This window comes from Lathamus discolor, chromosome 1 (genome assembly GCF_037157495.1).
Source record: "Lathamus discolor isolate bLatDis1 chromosome 1, bLatDis1.hap1, whole genome shotgun sequence".
Classification (NCBI taxonomy): domain Eukaryota; kingdom Metazoa; phylum Chordata; class Aves; order Psittaciformes; family Psittacidae; genus Lathamus; species Lathamus discolor.
Window position 1 is genome coordinate 55,517,577 of NC_088884.1, and position 21,959 is coordinate 55,539,535.

Genomic DNA, 21,959 nt, shown 5'->3' on the forward strand with positions numbered 1-21,959 from the left:
TTTTCTAAAATAGTATGGGGATTTGGCTGACAAACTCTATGCTTGTATTTCTGCTTTAATAGTGATTTTCAGGGAAGTCAGGTTATCCACATTAGATAATGCACAGAGAGATCCTGACTCGTAATTAAGACCTTAATAGGATCCAGTGGGTATTCTGTCAACTTGATTCTTGCCTGAATGTACAGTTATAAGTGATACTGTACTATTAAGTTTGTACAAACCAAGGAGATGTTAATCAGTTCCAAAAAGCATGAAGCAATTCAGGAGATTTGTTTATGGATTTTGGTGGTGGAATGGTGCTGGTATAAAAACTAGTGAAAAATTGAGGCCTATCTGAAATGTAAGAAGTTAAAGTAAATAGGGCATAAGCACTTAGAAGCATAAGCTGATCTTTAAATGTTCCTAAGCATACAAAAAAATGACAATGGGAAATAACGGCTGTAACTGTGAGAGGAAGAAGTTAACCTTTGAGATAACTAGTTATACAGTATAGAAGTGCTGTCAATCATAACAGTGGCCTTGAAGTTTTTCATCTGTCTCAACAGATGAGACAATTAACAAGAAACATATGGAACTTAACATAGAAACCACCTTGGGAATCTTTAATGAACAGTATGCCAGCTAGATTTTGAGAGCAGAAGTTGAAAGAGTAAAGAATTCAAGTATTTTAACAAGATAGCAGTATGTATGGCCTGCCTCCTGATACACATAGCAAAGATGAAGCTGATATGGATATGGGATGCCTCAGACTGGCACTGGGCACCACCGAAAAGTCTGGCACCATCCTCCTGGCACTCACCTTTGAGATACTGATATGCATTAATGAGATGCCCTCTCAGTCTTCTCTAGACTAAACAAGCCCAACTGCCACAATCCCTCCCCATTAGAGAGATGCTCTAGACCTCTCATCATCTCTGGGGCTGGGCTACTGGACCCTCTCCAGTAGCTCCTTGTACTGAGGAGCCCAGGGCTGGACACAGTACTCTAGATGTGGCCTCACTAGGGTTGAACAGAGGGGGAGGATTACCTCCACGTGCTGGCCACACTCCTCCCAATGCACCCCAGGATACTCCTGGCCCTCCTGACTGCAAGGGCACACTGCCAGTTCATAGTTATCACTTGTTTTCATTTGAGGTAGGCCTTTGCTTTTGTTCTTAGGTAGGAACCAGCTTCAGTTGGTCTAGGGGGAAAAAAGTGTAGGCAGATTGTAGCCTGGACCATAGATTTAAAAGACAATCTCATTATTGCATCCTGTCTTACTGGTATAGTGGACTGAACTTCCATCTTCTTTAGGTCATTCTTGATATATTAATGATAATTAACACCACTATGGAACCTGTAGCAGCAGCCACTTCAGGGCTGGTGTTAATGCCCTAAAGAAGCTTAAGGTATGGATGGTTAAAACAAGCTTTCTTCACTGCCTCTACTAAGTAGCTATTTGTACTTAATATTCACTTAGAGAGGAAATTTATATGGAAAAAATAATGAACATACTGAACCTATATTCAGTAAACATTGAATTACTTACATTTGAGATGAAAACCTAAGTAACAAGTTTATTTTAACTGGAGAAGTGCATGAGTTTATTAGGACTGAAAGCAACTGTTTTTTAATCCAGCTAAAATAATTGATATAAATAGGCTGTAATAAGCTATACTAGATACACCATAAATGGAAATTAAAGGCAGAATGTTACAGAGAAAGAAAGCTGGAGATGTGAAGACAACCAATTCTTCAAATATATTAAATGCAAGAAGGCTACACATTGCTTTCTTTGGTGTATTGATTCTTATACTTGATCTTGCATTGACTGAATGCAAACACTTTAACAAAGAAACAGTATTTTACAGTTGAAGGCATATCCTCAAATAGACATGTTCTGCACAAAAGCAGGACTGCATGTAAACTGGACTTAAAACCAGAGAGTTCCAAAAAAGAACAAAGTCCCCGGCACATATTTTGACTTTATCTACAGTGGCTAAATATCTCAGTGTTTTCTATAAGTGTGCAAAATGGTGCATGCAATACCACGTCAGCTATCAGATTAGGAGCAGCAGGAAAGTGCCACTTCATTGCATATACCTAGTCATGGTTATTTTGTACAGGGCATGTACCAACACATAGAAAAATCTTCATCAAAAGTCACTGTTACACTTTGAGTGGGATGCGGAGTAAAACAGAATCACTTCAGATGGCTTATTGGGACACTTGTTCAGAAGAGAGGTGACCTTTGTGAAACAGATTCTTCAGCTTGATACCTCTTAAGGTGGGGGAAGTCATCACAGTGGCTTCCAATAACTTTGCTTAAATCCAGTGGATTTCCTAGTGCTGTCAAGGACTCTTTACCAGTATGCTGAGACAGAGTTAATTTTAGGTAAGATGAAATGTTTGCCTATCTAAAAACCAGTAGACTTGCACGATCAAATAGATAAATTGTTCTAAGTGGCAATTACATTATGGAGATCAATACCATCAAGATACCAAGGAGGATTTCCAAATGAAAAGCTCTCAACTCTGTTGTGCTTTGCACTTAGCACCTTCCTTCTCAGGAACTCAAAGCTCTTAGTATGCTAATACTAGCAAATTTAGCCTCACAACATCCAGTGAGGTAGGTAAGTTTACCCCCATTTCACAGATGGGAAGAATGACGCAGAATTCTGAAGTGACTTGCCCAAGGTCCTGCAACTTGTCAGTGGCAAAACCAGGAACATATTTTCAGCGGTCCAGATCCCAGACCTCTGTCCAATTGAAGTCCCTCCCTGCTACCACAAAGCAAGCAATACATGCAACTTTTTTTCCTCCTACTGCTGCCGTAGTCCTGGTGACACAGAGGAAGTGAATGATTTCTCCTGATTGAATTCCCACTTTCTTTGGCAAAAAGCACCTGATTCTGTCAAAGTGCTGTATTATGCTCTTTGCAGAGGCGTTTCTTCTGAGGCACAATAGAAAAAAGATGTTTTCCCCATGTCAGGGAGACTGTACATGTCCAAAGAGTCTTATTTCTTGCAGAAGACCTGCTGCTTGGCATTCTTCACACGTTGTTCCTCCTTCAGGTTCTTCTGTCGTGCATGTTTGCTGGAGATGAGTTCCACATGTTCTGAGGGGAACCAGCCTCTCTCCCTGTCTGAGAGCTTTACTCCTTCTATCCATCCTACAGTGAGGGGAAAAGCAGAACATGAGGCAAGAGTTAAACATTTTTTTCATTCTTCCCAAAAAGCCCCTTCCAACAAGGCCCTAACATCAAAGAAAGAGACCCCTTTCACCTTCCAAATGAAGTGCCTTAATGAAAATGAAGACTCTCCTCTTCTGAACCTAACAGTCAGGAAGGAGAGGCTTCTTCTGAAACCTGATTGTGTTGTTAAAGTACACTACTACAGTAACTTCCAACCCATAATTTAAGATATCCATTGTTTATTCTGCTCACCATCATTGCTGTACTGCATAACCATGATGATATCTGCTTTCTCCAAAGCCAGCTCATCATTTTCCCGAGCCTTGTAAGTCTTTATGCATTGAACCTGTGGTGCATCTGAAAGGGGAAAAAGATCATAACCGTATACTAGAAAACAACAGTAAACGTGTGTGCATCAGCCCCAGAGCAGGTAGGATATAAGGGACTGCCCAAATACTAAAAAGCAGAAAACTGGAAGGGAGGTTACAGGTCTTCCACCTAGTAGGAAGAATAAAACCAGGTAAAATAACTGGCAGAACCTGGCACTGAGAAAAAGCCCATGAGTATCTTATTTATAAAAAGACAAGTATTCTGCCTTGGAATCATTCTGGCATGTTCTACCTTGCAGTGACTCCAGGCCACCCCCATTGCTGTAGCAGCAGAAAAGTCTTACCAGGGCATTCCAGGAGGTCCAACTCTCCTCGGGGAGGAGCCAAAGCAGAGATCCACCTCAGCTTCTCACTGCTGGAAAACATCACCAGAGAGGCATCAGGATTCAGTGTGATGGATATCAGTCTGATGACTGGAATGGGTGTGTGTGCATGCAGGCTTGCTTACAGGAGGGTTCAGGGAGGGGGTACTTAGGGGAAGCCAAGAAAGTGGAATTGGAGAAGGGAGATGGGAAAAGGTAAAACTATTTTTGGAGGCTGATGTTACGACATAAGATGGTAGTACTACATGAGCAGCTATGATAAGAGAGGAGCAAGGTGGTTCATTAGGACTTCTTATGGGAAGAGGTTGTTTTATCAAGTCCTCTGGTCAGCAGCTGCATTTGATATTTCAGCATTGGGGTAGCTGAGGCTCCTAGGAGGTGTCTGGCTATGGTAACGGGATACACTGAGGGTAACCTTGAGCTCTTACTGTGTCTCTGTACGAAATAAAAACTCCACTCTCTTTCCCTGATAATTCTGAAGTAGAAAGAGGCGGAAAACATTTTTGTTTGTTCCATGCAGTTTCATCTCGCACTTCTCCCCACGCACATCTGAGAAAGCGGCATGATCAAACACAACAAAACGTCCACCCCTGCAGGTAAAGAAGAGGAACAAAGCAAGAGGTTTTAAAGTGATGAGAATGACAAAGGAGTTCACATTGTTTTCTGATGTTAGGAAAGCAAAAAGCTTTTAATGGATCTTCATCTGCTCAGGCCTTAAACTTTGTTCTTGCTAGAAGTCTCAGAAGGCCAGAGTAGAGAGAGAGAACTTAATGAAAAGAGTAGAAATACCAAGCTCTGTCCTGTCAGATTTTTTTTCTTTTATAGCTTACAGTTTAAAAATAAAAACCACCCCCATAAACCCCAACATTACCAACCATTCTTTTAGTGTCTTGACAAACCAGTGATTTGCACATTCACTAGTCTTCATACTGTCCTTTAGGAAGCAATTTTTTACCAAGTAAAACTAGAATAATGTTTATTATTAAAGTGTTTCATATTATATTCTGCCTTTCCATCCCTATAAGTGTTGCACTTGCACTAGGGACCAGAAGATATCTTATTAGTATGTTGTAATTAACGGTACTATCAGTTTCCACATACTAGTGTGATACTCACATAATGTAGGGTTAGGAGAGTGAGTTGACAAACGCTGCCACTTGCTGGCAGGCAGAGGGAAAGGACTCTCACCAAAGCACAGAGCCAGAAAGAGACAGGTATTTTAGAAGGGGCAGGAAGAATTGTGTTGAAGCACTCACTCCTTGGGCCGAGACAGGAGCAGACAGTCATTGAAAAGATGTATGTAGATGGGACGGGTGGTGACTTTCCATTTTGGACTCAGGGTGTTGAAGTCCAGTGCTGTCAACTCACCACACTTCACAAGCCGCCTGGACTGTGAGATGAGTGGAAATATCTGCAAGGCAGCAATAAACATTTATGTCAAGCATGTACAAGGAAGTCTGTATCCATGAGCTTTGGATTTGAATTTTCGCCTTTCTCTAGAGGAAGTCATCTGATAGACTGATGTCATCTACCTGGACTTTGATGTCATCTACCTGGACTTGTGCAAAATGTTTGACACTGTCACACACGACATCCTTCTCTCTAAATTGGAGAGATATCAATTTGATGGATGGACCACTCAGTGGACAAAGAACTGGCTGGACGGCCGCACACAAAGTTGTGGTCAATGGCTCGATGTCTGGCTGGAGACTGGTAACGAGTGGTGTCCCTCAGGGATCGGTGTTGGGACCGGTCTTGTTTAACATCTTCATCACTGACATGGAGAGTGGGATTGAGTGCGCCCTCAGCAAGTTTGCCGATGACACCAAGCTGTGTGGTCCGGTTGATAGGCTGGAGGGAAGGGATGCCATCCAGAGGGACCTTGACACGCTTGTGAGGTGGGCTGATGCCAACCTTATGGAGTTCAACCATGACAAGTGCAAGGTCCTACACCTGGGTCGGAGCAATCCCAGGCACGGCTACAGACTGGGCAAAGAAGAGATTCAGAGCGGCCCTGCAGAGAAGGACTTGGGGGTGCTGATCGATGAGAAAATGAACATGAGCCGGCAGTGTGCGCTCGCAGCCCAGAAAGCCAACCGTATCCTGGGCTGCATCAAAAGGAGCGTGACCAGCAGGTCAAAGGAGGTGATCCTGCCCCTCTACTCTGCTCTCATGGGACCTCACCTGGAGTATTGTGTGCAGTTCTGGTGTCCTCAACACAAAAAGGACATGGAACTGCTGGAACAAGTCCAGAGGAGGGCCACGAGGATGATCAGGGGCCTGAAGCACCTCCCGTATGAAGATAGGCTAAGGAAGTTAGGGCTGTTCAGCCTGGAGAAGAGAAGGCTGCGTGGGGACCTCATAGCAGCCTTCCAGTATCTGAAGGAGGCCTATAGGGATGCTGGGGAGGGACTCTTCGTCAGGGACTGTAGTGACAGGACAAGGGGTAACGGGTTAAAACTTAAACAGGGGAAGTTTAAATTGAATATAAGGAGGAAATTCTTTCCTGTTAGGGTGGTGAGACACTGGAATGGGTTGCCCAGGGAGGTTGTGAGTGCTCCATCCCTGGTGGTGTTCAAGGTCAGATTGGATGAAGCCTTGTGTGGGATGGTTTAGTGTGAGGTGTCCCTGCCCATGGCAGGGGGGTTGGAACTAGATGATCTTGAGGTCCTTTCCAACCCTAACTATTCTATGATTCTATGATTCTATGAAGTGTTCTTTCACCCCTCCATCTGGACAGGTATAAGTCATGGTAGGCACCTTCAGCTGAAGGCTGACATGAACAATTGAGTAAAGAGCTGACCTGTGTATGATATTGTGGTTCAACAGTTCTGCGTGTATTGGAGAAGAGAACAAAAAGTCAGTGCAAGTGACTTTGTGAAGAAAGAGAAAATAAACCAGGATAGAGCAAAGCCCAGGGAATGGATGAGCTCACCTTGCACTCAAATTCAATCTTCTGGCTGAGGTAGATCAGCTCTTCAGTGCTCTTCATGCGCTGGACATTTTCATTGCAATCTTTGATGAGCTGCAGAGGAAAACAATCAGTGAGTTGAGAACAGAACTGCCTGGTGGGATCAGTACTACTCCCAGCAGCCCTTCAAGGGTCAACATAAGTGACAATTCCTTAGGCATCCTCCTGCAAAAAAGTATTTTTCCAGGCAAGCATACTGAACTCCTTCATACCTTCTTTCTTAAGGAAGGCATTCTTTAGATGAAGTCTCTGTGGTAAGTTTTAACTGGGATACTGGGAGGAATATGAGAGACATCTCTCAGGTGAAAAAGACTGAATTGCTGATAATTTGGAAGCAGCTCTTACTAGATGCTCCACTGTAAAAACAGGAGGCCAGTTAGATAGACATCAGCCCCAATTTTCCACAACCGAGAGCTTGTTGCCAGTACCTGTGAGGACAGGACACAATGGAACAGAGGTACTTCAGCCTAGAAGCTGCCTACATAGCCATCCTGAGGTGTTACAGGGCAGCTACATAACAGCATCACAGACATAACACTGGCTTGAACACAGCCAGGGTCTGAGGATTTCAGCATAGGACATCTTGTCCCCTCATCTCAGACTTCACTGTATGCAGAGTATACTGGGACAATCACTTCTTTAATCTGGTTAGGTATACTGTGCTTAATGCACCCTTTTGGCTACCAGGGCATGCTGTGACTCATATTGAAGGTATCATCAATCAATACCCCTGGATCCCTTTCTGCTGGGCTGCAAAATGGATTGACTGCCTTACCTTTTCAAGTGCATCGTATGCCTGTGTTGCTTGTACTTCCTCCTCAGATCCAGGCCGAGTTCTCTTCAGGATATTCTGTGTGAGAAAAGATGTTTTTCATAATGCAAACAGGGAAAGCTGGACATGTGTATCTGGGAGGGGTAGGAGAAACATGCCAGCCTCAAAGGAAATTAAAGCAGTGGTAGGTGATGAGATATGGAGATAGGAAGGCCAGAAATTTGAGCTGCAGAATGTCACTGATGAGCTGCATTGAACACAGCATCCCTAAAAATCTAAATCATATTTACTATCATGTACAAGTTACATAGCACAGGAAGCAACCACTAATCCAAGCACTAACAGCCTTACAAACAGAATTGTTCTTTGCCTGATACTCCTTTTCTCCTGTTAAAATAGGGCTCAAATAATCAAAAAAGAATTTCAGAGAAAGAGATCAAAATTAAATCATTGAGGATTTGCAGGTTCCCTGTCTGGAAGGTTCCTATCAGTCAATGTTGCAGGCAAAAAGTAGAGAAAGGCTGCCTTCCAGACAGCAGCCAACGAACCCTTGCTTTGTTTTTGTAGCAGGAAGGAAAAAAAATTCAATACTATGTAAATCAAATGTTCTGAGTAGAGTCCACAAAATATTTATTGGAGTACAACTGATGTAGTGCTGCAACAAAAGTCATAACCAGTATACAAACTGCATTGTCTCACACAGGCCATCATGTTCAACTCATGGTGCTGGTCTAATGCACAATAGGTATAAATATGATGATAAATGGGTTTGTTTTTGCAAATGCATATTCACACAATAGAGTGGCTGTAGAGTATCTTGCCAAACTTGTCACAGATGCAACATGAAGGGCTGTATGCAGTCCTTGCACCCAGTGCTTGGACTTTCAAACTTGAAGAAGGGTCATCTTGAGAGAAACTGTACGAAAGCAGAGAACCACCACAGTTACCTGTAGGAGGAGTTTGAGTCGAGTGATGCGCTGGAAAGGGAGGATGAGGAAGGATTTCAGTGAGAGGCGCTGGCATACCGGATCACTTTCCAGTCTCTCCAGGACATGCTGGAACCCTGCGTTTCCATTTCTGTGGGAGTGGTAAAGAAAGAAGACATCCAGGCATCAGAGCAAATAAGTAAAGTCTTCCTACTATCATATTTCAGTGAGTGTTGGAGTACTCCCAACAAGTCAGATTTTGTCCCTGGGGCAAGAGATGTTAAGAAGCTGCACCACTGCTAGTGAAGAGCAAGTATGGGCTTCTAACAGCTACAGGACAGCAGTACAACTTTCCTCTTTCCTCCTTCTGCCATAGCCCTCTGGAATAAGACCCAGAAGTAACAGCTGTATTTCTATTCCCCTGTATGGCACCTTTCAGAGAGACAGCGGTGGTTTGTATTCTTTCCTTACACTGAACGGTCTAACTCCAAGGGCTGTGTTCAGTGCCTGGAACCAGCTGCTTTCCCTCCCTTGCTACTCCTGAGAGGAGCTGCCTTTCACCCTAATGCCTTTCTTACCCCTTTAGACACAGCCACTGCCATCCAGTTTTTCATCTTGGGTAGTAGCACATTTTTATCTGCTAATGGTACGAGAATAGCCAACTACGTATCTTTGAAAAGATGGGGAAGAAATCTGTAGGCCCAGTAGAAGTTGTCCTAGACAATATCCTGGAGATCCCTTCTGTGTGGAACTAAGTCTTCTGTGATGGGAATAAATTGTGAGACTACATCTTTCCCTATCAGCAGCACCCAGAGATGGTGCCTGAATAGCCTGTTTGGAACAGTGTCTCCTCCTAGAATTACCATAGTTTCATTGGGATTGGGTTGTTATGAAGGGAAGCACTGCAAGGAAACCTTTCTCAGGGCTGGGTCTGTGCCTGATGAATGCTTGGTTGTGCCACTGGGTACAGAAGAGGAAGGTAAGAGATGTTCCACTTCACGATCCAGAGCAAGAGAGACTGATGGTGTTCTCTGGCCCCATTTTAAAGACTCCTGGATAGCCAGTTTAAACTTTTTGGCAGCAGCCATATTTTTCTTAATGATAGTTAGGTTTGGAAGTTTCACTTTATCACTTTCTGGCTCTTACTAGTCTGAAAATCACAGCCTGAAAACCATTATCCAAGACAGTCTTCAGTAGAAGGTAAACAGAGAGAATAAGCTGCAATAGAACCAGGTATTAATCTTTCCCTTTCCAGTGCTATAGGAGAGCAGCCTGCAGCAGCTCTGTCCTACTGTCCCAAATGCTACTGAAGGTTCCTGCCTGTTCTGGGGGTGTAGTAAAAGCAATGGCCAACAGCCTGTGGTCACTTGCATTCCCCATCATTTGAAAGACTGGATAATTGAGGTGCAGCAATGAAGTAAGAGGGGAGAGAGGTGCAACAAATGAGAAAACTCACAGTAACCGCTGGAAGGTCTGCTCCTGATATGTCTGGTTTGTTACATATGGTAGATACACCCTGCGGAACTCAGGAGCATGCTTCAGAGCCACATCGCACACATGGAAGGTGAACATGTCCTCTTCAAATTTCTCCTCCAAGTCAAAGAGGAAACTGCAGCACATGGTTGTGGTGACATAAAAGGAGAGGGAAATACCAGTGTCATTCAGTAAAGCACGAATAGCTTCAGTCCTCCAAAATCCTGACAGCCCACGTATAAGCACAAGACAGCTCTTTACTTCTAGAGAAAGCATAATGCCTGTACCATGACAATTTAAGGCTAGACAGCAAGGAAGAAACAGAGCAAAAGATCTCTGCTCTTAAGAGGTCACACTTCTAAAGAAGTTGTGAGGAAACAACTGAAAATTCAGATATCACGAGAATAATCCCACTAGTAGAAATGGAAAAAGTAACAGCAAACCTTACTAGCTTAGCAATATGTGTAGCCAAGCCTTGCAGGAGAAAAGCAGAACAAAATCCTACAACATACAGGATTCCTTGCATGTAGGGTCATGTCTACATTTTATGACTTACGCTCAATTGATTCACATTAGGTTCTGTCAAGTGATGGCTGTAACTTACATCTTTTTTTTTCTCCTCCCCTCTTTTTTCTTCTTTGGTCAGGGCTTGTGCAGCTGCTTCTTTTGTCATGTATTTGTCAGAAGCTGCACTTGGTTTAGACTGAGGTCTAGTTAGTCAAGTTTAGTTGTAGTTGAAGCCAATAGCACATGGCTACAGTAGCATTTTGAACATTTTGATCTCCTGCAATGAGCTCTGTGCACACTTGCACCATAATATCCAGAACTTAACACCAAGATTTACATTGCCCTGTCACCTAAAGAGGAGAACATTCCTTGCAGGGCATCATTGATTTGCAGTCACAAAGTGTTACATGTGTGCATCTACCTTGAAGGCCAGTGAACATGCAGAACAGGAGCGAGAGATGTTATTGATGGACATGATGGGCTGTGTCTGTGCTTCATGAAGGGTGTTAGTCCTGGAAGCAAATGGCCACATCTTACCTTGCACTGACATCACGTACATCCTGAAGGCGGGAGAAAAGCCACTGACGCTCTTGGTTTGTGAGCATCGCCTGAAGCTCTGCTGACCGCTGGAAGTGGTCCACTGCCACGTTTAAACTGCGCAGGTACGAAGCCTCAGACATTATCAACTCAAACTTGGCCTTGAGAGAGAAAATCAGGGAGCACAGCATCAGCAGACTACATGAGTCTGTGAGGAATCTTACATAGAGGAGACAAGGGCCAAGCAAGAAAACCTCCCAGTGCATGATGTAAGTAGTGAGTAATTACAGAAGAGCGGCTTTAGGAATGACAAGCATGCCATTATATATAGTCTGTCTTCCTTTAGAAGACTGTGGTGTGACTTAAAGGAAAGACAGCTACCTGCTTTTACTTTTTATTCCCAACCCCACCCCCCCAACTCCACTTTACTAGGCTCCCACAAATTTTCCAACATCTGCATCACCCACATTTTTTTTCCTTCCTCATGTTTCCCATGCTGGTTTTTGCCTTTCTCTGTGTCCTTCCATCCACTTCTCAGTTCCTCTAATTTTCCTTATCCGGTTTCAATATGCATCATTTTGCTGAACCCATCATCTTCCTGTTTTCTCTCAGCCGCTCACATAGGTCAATTTGGTAAACTCACACTCTACCACAAAAACTACAATTCACTGTGGTTTTATTAGCCTCTCTCATAAGCTTGTGTGTGGAGAATGATCCACTTTAATATTCTCTTTTGCATTCAACATGCTCAACATTCCTTGTTTTATCTCATTCCAATTCCCCATGTCTGTTTATATGAAATTACTGATATAGTCCAGAGTCCTTCAATGCCCCATTTCTCTACAATTCTGAACTTCAGCACCGTACTACTCCACAAACACTGGTACCACATCCTCATGCTGCTTACCAGGTAGAGGTGACCTCTGCATTCAACCACCTTCATTCCCACATCAGAATATTTGCTCTGCACTTTAACTACCCCCCTTCTGGGGACTCTTTTCTTCATTACAGATCACCCATCTACCTTGTGAGATGTGTCCATTACCTCTTGCAGCTTCTGCTCATCACGGGACATATTGAGAAGCATTCTGCTGCCCCGTATCATGGGGATGTCCTGCCAGAGGGATGCGTTAGATGAGACTGACAGACGCTGCAAATATGAGTCCTGGGGAGACAGCACTTTCCTCCGTAGCCGTGGGGAACTTGGAAAACTTGACTCTATATCCTCTGAGAAAGAATCCACTCTCTTCTGGCTTTGAATGGCCTTGTTCAGCACCACATCACTGTACTCCTGATACAGCAATCTTGCTGGAATAGAGGCATATACATTCATAATTTTTATAGCATATACTCAACCCTCTGCTTCAATATGGAGAAAGCTCTATTGCTGTCTCATATTAGGATAACTGAATACATGAGACCACATGCACCTGTTATAACCTGCCCGAGTGTACTGCACGACTCTGGTTTCACTGCCTCCACTGACCACCATGCTCTAACACTCTCCTCCCTACCATGTGGCAGGAGCCCCTCTCCTTTATGCTCAATCCAAGGGTGAGAGTTGATGGAGGAAAGGGGTTTGCCACAGCACTTCAGGCAGAAGGTACTTACAGGAGTTGATCAGTTTGGAGTGCCGGCGTTTGAAGCTCTCCATTGCATCTGCAGGTTTCTTCTCTCTATGAGAGAATAAGGATTTGGAAGCAAAGAGCGAATGAAGAACACAGTGCCAGAGATGGCTTATCCCAATCTTAGTAACAGACCTGTCACAGCAAGAACCTCTCTTTCCAACGAGCTCAAGCCCCACATGCTCTGCTTAACAAAGTCTGGCTTAATGGAAACACTGTCCTAAAGGGACAGAAATACTTCTGTTGCAATGGGTTCCTCACCCAGAGGGCACAGACTGAAACATAGGCCTATGTCACTTTATTCTAGTTTTCTACTCCTTATCATCATCTTCAGTCCCTCAGGAACAATGGAGAGCGTCAGGTGTTTGTGCTACACAGGGGTGGGGCAAACTCTAAGGGGTCCTTGAGAGACTTACCGCAATATAACTGTCTCTGAACTGACCGGTGGCTCCCTGTGTGACTTGTGAGCTTCATCCTCTGAAGGAACAGAAGGAATTTCTGCATATAAAGCAAGTAGAAAGAGAACACATAAGTCTGGTTTTAGAGTCAAGCTACAACCCAAATGATATAGAGATACCACTCATCTATATACACTACCTAAGTGGTGGTCTTGGGTTGGAGTAGTGGTACCCTGCTGAACTTTATTTCTGGGTCAGAAACATTCCAGTTTTAATAATCCTTAACATTATTTACACTTTACATCTGTTACTTAGCCATATCTGCATACAAATAAAAAGGCTGCCACTTTCAGCAACGACAGTAACTCTATGAACTTCCTTTTCCAGTTGCCCAAGTCTAGGTGCTGCTGCAGGCCTTATCATCAGGTGCTGCCTTTCTTTCCCCTTCCAACATTTCTGGCCACACATCAGAGGATCAATGAACTCAAAGTCATTAGTCATATCCGAGTCTTGGACTTTCTTTTGTGGATGTTGAGTCCCCAAAAACTCTTAGTGACTTCTGGGGCAAAAATACTGGACATCTAACAAAGTCACTCTTGTGAAGAGTCTCACAGGGGATGCAGCCTAAGAATGAATGCTGCAATCCAGTTCTCAGGTTTATGTACTATGTGAACATTCACAAACAGCTGCTTGAGTAATCTTCTGTTTATGTAAAATGGTGATAGTGTGGATTTTTCTTTTGCTTTCTGAAGGATTTAATTCAGTAAGATGTGAAGAAATTCTATATAAAATTCGTTGGAAGCAGAAGGAGGAAAAAAACCCAAAGACTGAGCTGCAAGTATGGGTCAGGGGAGAGACAGTACTGCTGCCTTGAACATTTTAAAATTTGGAACTAAAAATTTACAGGTCAAACACATGAACAAATCTTGATTCAAGTGCTGCCAAATCTTTTGCACACCTCCACACTCCCCTCCTTTTCCTCTGTGCCAGAAATCTAGCATGTTGTACAGCTTGGAAAATAAGCTAAGTAAGAGCTCAGAAGAAGCAAGTATATTTAAAGCTTTTGTAAGGTATAATAAAGAACAGACACAAATCACAACAGCAAGTACTGTCTAAATAAGCTACATTACAGAAGATGCATGCTGCCGTTTGTGACATTGGTGATTTGGTTTCTATGCAAGTTGGAACCTTGGATACGACAGATTTGTGTTCTTATCTGTAATCTCAAAACCTACGTTCTCAGGAAGATCATCTCTTTCAGAAAGTCAAAGTAGAATCTCAAGGTGCCAGCTGCAAAATAAAGGGAGGTAGCAAATAACGTGGTAACAGACACGGGCTACTGAGGGTGCGTGCATGCGTTTTCTCTACTGCTTGGAATGCAGCAAAAGGCAATGGCCATGTGATGGCAGCAAAGATGATGAGCAGAGGCTCTGGACCGAGCCCCACCAAGAAACGCATTCATGCAGATAGGCCAAAATAACCCGTGTTACTGGGTAAGGGTGACAGACCACAACAAATGGAGATGGGACAAGAGGAGAAACTGGATGCAACATTGAGGGGTGAGGGATTGGTGAAGTGTGATAAGCTCTTTGTTGCATGTGTCAGAGCTAAACAAAGGGACTGAGCCCCAGAGTTCAGCCCTATTAGAGAACAAGCAGGATACACTGGTTACAGGATAGCAGAGAGGAGCTAGGGGAGAACTGGGATGGGGGAGCTTGAGACAGTACAGCAAGGGGGCTACAGGAGTATTACCAGCAAGGCACAAGAGCAATGCTGAGCGCTCAGCTCTCATGCCTATCATATTGCCTATTTAATTTAAACCTAAATTTCTGGTATCTGCAATAAGTCTGGGGAGTATGGGGCGGGACACGGAGGAGAGGACTCACCCTGCAAGATGTCTGGGGGTACTGACATCCTCTTCAGGCCTTGACGGTGCCAGTCCTTGCTTTTTACTCGGCGTTTAATTGGGTTTTCTTGATGGGCTGCTGGCTCATGTACAACGACCCCAATCGGTTTTTTGTCAGGCCAACTTGATGATTTTTCCAAGGGTGGATGTCTGGGCACTTCCTCCTTTGGCTGAGCAACCAAGTGGCGTTCTCCCCCTTCTCCTTCTAGCCTTTGCTTGACCCTCCTCTCACCTTCCATTTTCTCTGTGATTGCTGATGGAGCTTTGATGTTCTTTGCGTCCGTATCAAAGATGCCTGCCTGTTGTTCCCATCGCAGATCCCCAGAGATGTCCTCCTCTTGGCAGGTCCTTCTGGTGGTTGGTGGTGATGGAGGGCTGAGCTGGAGGAAGTGGATTGGATTGGTGAATGCCAGCATTGGAAGTGGCTGCGCAGAGTTTCTGTTCTTGGAGCCTGTGGATGTTATCAGGCCTTCCAGGGAGGGCCATGAAGGGTGGTCAGGTGGGGATTTTCCACACTGCATATCCATGTGCTGGTCCACTGTTTCAGAGCATCCAGCCAACGCTTCATTTCCAACAGCAGAAAAGCTTTTGGCTAACAAACTGACCCCTGAGTCATCAGAAGTCTCTGTATCATGGGTACCTGAATCACCAAGCTCCCACTCTCTATTTAATGGAACAAGGTCATCTTCTGCTACATGTTCTCCATCAGAAGCAGAGGCCACAGTGTTAGAATCAGACACAGAGGTGGCAGTCCGTACAGTATGGCTTATAGCAGGGTGAATGGACAGTAACTTACTATCCTCCATACCACAGCTGAGATGTGGTGTGGAGTAGATTACAGGAGCCAGTGGCTGGTAACTTTCAAGGGCTGGAGGCTGAGTAAGGTGATTTGCATTAAGTGCAGGGGCCTGAGCTTGATGGGGTCTTTGGATAATGGAAGGAGGATGAACAAGCTGTTTGGCATCAGTCTCAGACACCAGAGGTAGGCTTGAGTGGGACACATGGGACAGAGGTTTTTCTGGCTGGTTCATGTCATGGACTTCTTCAGAAGGCCAAGTAAGGTTGCTCAGGACTCTGGAGATTCTGGATCCAGGCTCTTCTTGGTTTACACTGCAGTCAGACTGATCAAGTAAAGGCATTTGTTGTGCTTCATGATCCACATTTGCTCCCATTTCTTTTCCTTGGATAATGGCACTTTTTTCTTGGGGGTTTTGCTGAACTGTCCCTGGGTGGTTGAGGGGAGTGGAAGTTCTGCCTAGTGTTTGTAGTGGTTCCAAAGGCCCTGCAATGATATCCAGAGTCCTCCTATCCTCAGGAGGGATCCCCTCTAGAGGAAGGCAGCTCGTGCACATTACAGAGAGAGAAGATGGGCCGCTAAGGTCTTCATGAAAGCTTTCCTCAGAAGTAAGGAGTTGATGTGAAGCATCAGCCTCTCCTGGATCAGTACTCCCAATAGCAGTTTCTTCCCCTGATGTTGGGTCCCGCACCTGTACAGAAGCGGCATCTGGCTTCTCTACTGAGTCTAGCAGTTTGTTCAGGTTAGAGCCAGGATGGTCCTCAGGAGTCACAGAGGCTGTTCCACTACCACCCTCTTGCTGTGGGCCAGATGTTGAAACCACAGAAGTGAGCTCTGAGGGTAAAGCTGGAATGGAGCCCTGAAGCTCAGCTTTTCCCAAATTTTCTGTAATAGGATGAAGATTTTTGGGATCAGGTAGCTCTAAATTCTTGGTACCAGAGGAAGGGTGTGCTGTAACAGAAGCCTCTGGGTCCTCTGTGCTAGAAGATGCTGCCACTCCTCCATGGGGTGGCACATCTCTTTTCTCAAACCCATGGACACCCTTTCCAAGTCCATCACTGTATTCATCCTCCTTACCCAGTCTTGTCCTGTCATCCCAGTCAGCTTCTCCAATATCCTGACCACCAATGGAAAACCGGCCAGAGTCTTCCAGGTCTTCTGCCTGGTCAGAGATGTAGCATGTGTGTGGAGGAACCACTGGAGTTTCACCCCCTGGGTTCAGGTTACTTGAGGACAGAGGGCTAACAGCAGGTGGCTGAGATCCACAACCTGCTTCTGCAACATGAGCTTTCAGCAGTACATCACCAGAATGCTGATCCCCAGAGACAGGTTCCCCAGGAGGAAATGCTGATCCTGTTTGCTCAGCCGAAAAAACATTCTCCAAACCACACAAGTCCATATTATACCTGTGAACAGAAGATATCTCTGACCCAAAAGCTGATGATAAAGCCTCCAGCTTGAGCTCTTCCCTCTGCTGTTGCTCCTGCTTATTTTGTTCCTTGTTTTTCTGATCTTTGGACTCCGAAGATTTTCCTCCTTCTGGCAAATTCTGCTCTTTGCACTCTTTCTTCTTTTCTTCCTGCTGAAGTTCTGACACTGCCTCCTCCTGTGCTGGTTCCTTATGCTGTGAAGCATTCACTTCCTCATGTTTTTCAGCAGTGTCCTTTACGTGGAAAGCACTCTCTGCTGGAGAGGCTGGTCTGCCCTCGGTTTTTCTGTGATCATTTTCAAGATGAAGGCATTTGGAAGTGGATGAGTTTTCTTCAGGAACCATTACTGTTCCCCGGTTTCTGATGATAGTGCTGTTTCTTGTTTCACCAGCTGAGAAGTTTCCTTCTGCTTGTAGTGAACCTTTTTCGCTGTCATCTCTTAAGGTGGGAGACAATTGATGGGAAGAGGAAGACTCCACATTCTCTTCTAAATCCGTGAGTGCTCTTACACTTTGCTGAGCATCTTCAGAAGTGTAAGGTTTAGTCATGTCCTCTACTGCTTCCTCTGAGGTAGGCTGCTCATCAGTTGCTGGTGCCACTTTTTCGCTGCTTTGCTTCTGCTCTGCACCAGCATCAATCTCCTGCAAAGAATCCATGAAGATCTTATCCAGAAATGGTTCAGCCTTATAATGCCCCTCTGAAACAGTTTTACACACCAACAAGCACTTAGATGTCTCTCTCTGAGAGGAAGTGGCATCAGGCAAAGGAGATTTCAGATGCTGGGCCTGAGGGTCTGACCCTTGGAAAGCCAGTTCTGCCTGGCATTGAGAAAACTCAGCACTGAGGTCCACAGCCTGCAGGATGGCATTGCCAGTGGCCAGCCCATCCTGGACTGTGCTGAGAAAGGAAGAGTCCTGGTTGCTTTCCAGGTCAACCAGCTCTACTTGCTGAAGTTTCAGAGAACAATGCAGTCCACCCTCCTCTAAAAACATTTCTTCTTCCAATTCTGAGACTCCCTTTTGAGGCTCTGCACCACCTTGCTCTTGTTCCAGTCCTGCTGGCATTGTCTGCACAGGGTTAGAGGGTCTGCCCAGCATCTCTGCTGCTTTCCCTGGAGCAGCAAGGCAGTCTTTGGGAGTGCTGAGCTCTGCTCCTTTTGCAGAGTCAGACATGTTGGTGTTCATTTTGGCTGAGGCACAAGGGGCATGATGCTCTCTTTCGACTGCTGTAGAATCCCAAGCTTCCCCAGTGGTGCTGCTGGCTTCTGGGGGAGTGGTACCTCCCTCACTGGTTTCTTCAGACTCCATCAGTGGCACATCCTCCTGAAGAAAAATGCATTTTTCTGTTACTACTACAGAATGATATAGTGCACCACATTGGCTTAAAGAGACTTTTAAAAACAGGTACTGATGCAGCTGAGAAGAAAACAGCTAATCAAAAACATAGTGGGTCATAAGAGTTGGGAAACAAATACCAAGACCAAGAGTAGGTAAACACCCAATGTACGCTTGCAGAGTAACAACAAAATGAAACTACTACTGTCTTTCTACTTTTACATGCCAATCCAGAAAGTGATTTTGGTCAAAGAGCAGAGATGGTGACCTCTCTTAAGTAGCTGCAGTGCAACTTGAATAATTAAATCATTATTAATTATTCAAGTGTTGGCAATGACTAGCTATCTCAAACTCAAAAGGGGATACTAGAAGGCATTCAAAGAATGAGAAAATCAAAGTCTTCATTAATTTTGGTGGGGCATGGTGGATGAATACTCATGAACTCTTCTAGTGGCTAGCTGAGTCTTAAAGATCTCGTATTTCTACAGGGAAAAGCTTATAGCTGGAGCTGATGGCTCTCTCTACAGACCTCTGTGTATGTATGTGCAACACAGGGCTTTACTGCAACTGATCACAAGAACTGGTTACCAAGACACAGGAATATAAGAATTTGATTAGCAGATAATTGGGACATATCACAAAACATGAGATACTTGAAGGCTGCTAAAGACATGGTACCTCTGGTGTGTGTGGACGTATCTATAGACCACAAAGAAAAACTACATCATCATTTTAGTCCACTCTTTTAAGAAGGGTAAAAAAAAAAAAGAAAGAAAAAAGAAGTCATCTCAGGATTGTTGGACAGTTTCCCAAAGGATATAGTGGAATTTCCCATCCATTATTGCATTTGAAGTCAGACATGACAAAGCACTGGGGAATGTACATTTGGGAAATGTCTGTGAAAGGATGGTAGAATCTGATTCACCGCTTTAATCTTTCTGCCTTCTACCTATACCATGACCAACGAACCATACCTTAAAAGACATGAGAAAGAGACAAAGCTTAGTTGCTTCCCCTCCCTTTTCTTCTGCCTTTGGAACACCTTCTCTAGTATCCCAGCCTGTCTTCTCTATTCCTTGTCCCCTGCTTTTCAGAAGTGGCTTATAAATTGCTGCTTTAGGCTACTTTCACATACAGTGGCAGTCATACCAGAGCTTGTAATTTAGCCCTGGAGAATCTGCTGCAATGTGCAGCCACAGTCAGGCTTCCCCTTGGATAAAGCTTCAGCATTTTCCTCCTTCATTATCTCTTACAGATGTCAAAGTCTCCGGACACACAGTCCTGCATCTTATGGTCAGAGAAACCATTCCACATTTCTTCAGGTAAAAGGCTGCTAGCTGTTTAGTAGCAAAGGGAAAAAAACCCAAAAAAGCCTCAAGGCCTGGTTCAGGACCCTTCACAAAGCTCATGCAAGAAAATATTCTTTTTCTTGCTCAAAACAGACAACCTAAGCTTTCTTCCCCTGGCATTTCTAATTTCCCTACAATTTTAAAGCTGGCTTTTTTCCCCAGGTTTTGTGGTTATGGAGCATGTGTGACAATTCCAACTTGACAGACTCACAAACATTGAAAGGAAAGTGGATGGAAACATAAATCTTTGAGATCAATACTGATTTCCTTGTACCATCACAGCTTTTTGTGATCCCACACAGAAAGTAGCGAGCAGTTGTAAACAGTTGTAACTTCAACAAACAGTATGTTTCAAAGAGGTATGTCCATTCAGAAAGCTCCCACAGGGCTCCTGCCACATCTTAGGCTGTCAGCTAACAGTAAACTACTTTGGTGATCTGAAACTGTTGCACGTGGGAAGGCACAGGACTGTCAGGAAGAAGCTCCAGCACAGAAACAGGAGAGCTTGGCGGAGCACAGAAAGCCGCAGGGTCATAAACTTGCAGGCAGACACCTTGTCCAAGACAGGATCAACTTTACTTATGTTGGCCCCTCCTTTACCAAAGGTTCCATGATCACATCAGATCACTCATGCTACACTGCTCTTTGCTCTTCTGGCTACCTGAGCCTCCCATACTACCCAACTAGGAAAACACTACTTCTCACACCTAATACAGACAGCTTTCAAAAATGGGCTCCCCAGGAGCAGAAAGACTGTTTAGGGACACTGGTGATCTTGGACATGAGCTGATGGCTCAGAAAGGTTTACTAGTACTAAAGACAGGATGACCTATAAAGGTCTGAACAACAAGATCCTCAAATTCCAAGCTCACACTGTGAGAGGAAGAACAACTCTTGCTCACTGTGCTGTTACGGATGTACACAACACTAAATTTCCTCTAATTAAGCTCAAAGACCCAGTTTCCACTTCCCTGGCTCTGTTGCAAGGGATCTGGACAGCTGAAAGGAGAAGCTTAAAGCTGCATTTGGATTGATTCCATGATGATACTAGGAGACAGAGGGAGGTGCACAGCAAATCAACACTGGAAGCTGCCAAGTAAGATTTGTCTCATCATATTATTGCCAGGTGTTTTGCACACCTGAGGGAGAGCAAGAGAGAAGCTTTGGGAAGTTTGCAGGGACAGGCAAACTTTCCGCAGATACACTGGGGGAGGACTTACACATCTAGTCAGGGAAGCAGTTCAGCTCCTGCTTGCAGGCTGGTGCACTGTAATGAAAGATACAGATGTCTCTGCAATAAGGATTTCATGAAGATGGGAGAGGAAATAGTAAAACAAGGCTGACTGTGTACGACTTCACATACAGAGGAGCTACATACAAGAGCCCAGTAGCTACCAGAAGAGACTGCCTTTGGAGCACTGCCATGATAAGCTCCCACTGCAGGTCAGCTTGGTGCTCCACTACAGGGGAGCCCAGGAGACCCCTGGGGCTGGGTTAGACAAAGCAAGCTTTCAACAGCATTTGCAGTATGGCCAGTAACATGACAGACAACCTACAGGAACACATCTGGCAACTGCTAGCCTCTAGCAGGCTACACAAACTCTCCCAAAAACTTCACCATGACCACGGTTGGGGCTTATCGATCTTTCACATCCCTCTGGATCAGATGCTGAGCTTGCTATCACTCCCTCGTATGCTGACACTATTTGTCAAATGAGGTGATCTGTTGTCCCCTTGTTAAGGTGAAGTTAGCCATGCTCTTCTCCCAAGAGGGCCTGGAAATCCAGGACTTCAGCTCACATACACCTAATCTGTAGGTGATTCTGGGTGCACAAACACACTGCAAGCTGGAGACATGAGAGAGTGCAGCTGGTCACATATCAAAATGAAAACAAAGGGGCAATGCTTGGTCATACGGCAGCAGGGAGCACAAGAATTGAGAAGGGCAGGATGCAGAATGTGGCCAGGGGAGCAAAACAGGACAGCAAAGCACTACTGGACAAAGCAGTTCCTGCAATGATGCACACATCCATCCATGGCTTTCCCAGATC

At 44.6% G+C, this 21,959-nt stretch overlaps 1 protein-coding gene across 3 annotated transcripts in view; it reads right to left on the minus strand.

Annotated features, from left to right (window-relative positions):
- Nucleotides 1-575: 575 nt before the first annotated feature.
- ARHGEF5 (Rho guanine nucleotide exchange factor 5) overlaps nt 576-21,959 on the minus strand; it is a 37,198-nt gene continuing 15,814 nt past the window's right edge. For all 3 annotated transcript variants that reach the window (XM_065672123.1, XM_065672109.1, XM_065672118.1), the window contains exons 2-15: nt 14,980-18,547; nt 13,112-13,193; nt 12,682-12,746; nt 12,116-12,378; nt 11,071-11,231; nt 10,010-10,162; nt 8,575-8,704; nt 7,631-7,705; nt 6,820-6,909; nt 5,141-5,295; nt 4,313-4,474; nt 3,846-3,916; nt 3,425-3,529; nt 576-3,151 (exon numbers count right to left, since the gene is read on the minus strand). In XM_065672123.1, coding sequence (XP_065528195.1) covers nt 2,997-3,151; nt 3,425-3,529; nt 3,846-3,916; nt 4,313-4,474; nt 5,141-5,295; nt 6,820-6,909; nt 7,631-7,705; nt 8,575-8,704; nt 10,010-10,162; nt 11,071-11,231; nt 12,116-12,378; nt 12,682-12,746; nt 13,112-13,193; nt 14,980-18,532 — 5,220 coding nt within the window. In that variant the 5' untranslated portion in view covers nt 18,533-18,547 and the 3' untranslated portion in view covers nt 576-2,996. The remainder of the gene's footprint in view (nt 3,152-3,424; nt 3,530-3,845; nt 3,917-4,312; nt 4,475-5,140; nt 5,296-6,819; nt 6,910-7,630; nt 7,706-8,574; nt 8,705-10,009; nt 10,163-11,070; nt 11,232-12,115; nt 12,379-12,681; nt 12,747-13,111; nt 13,194-14,979; nt 18,548-21,959) is intronic.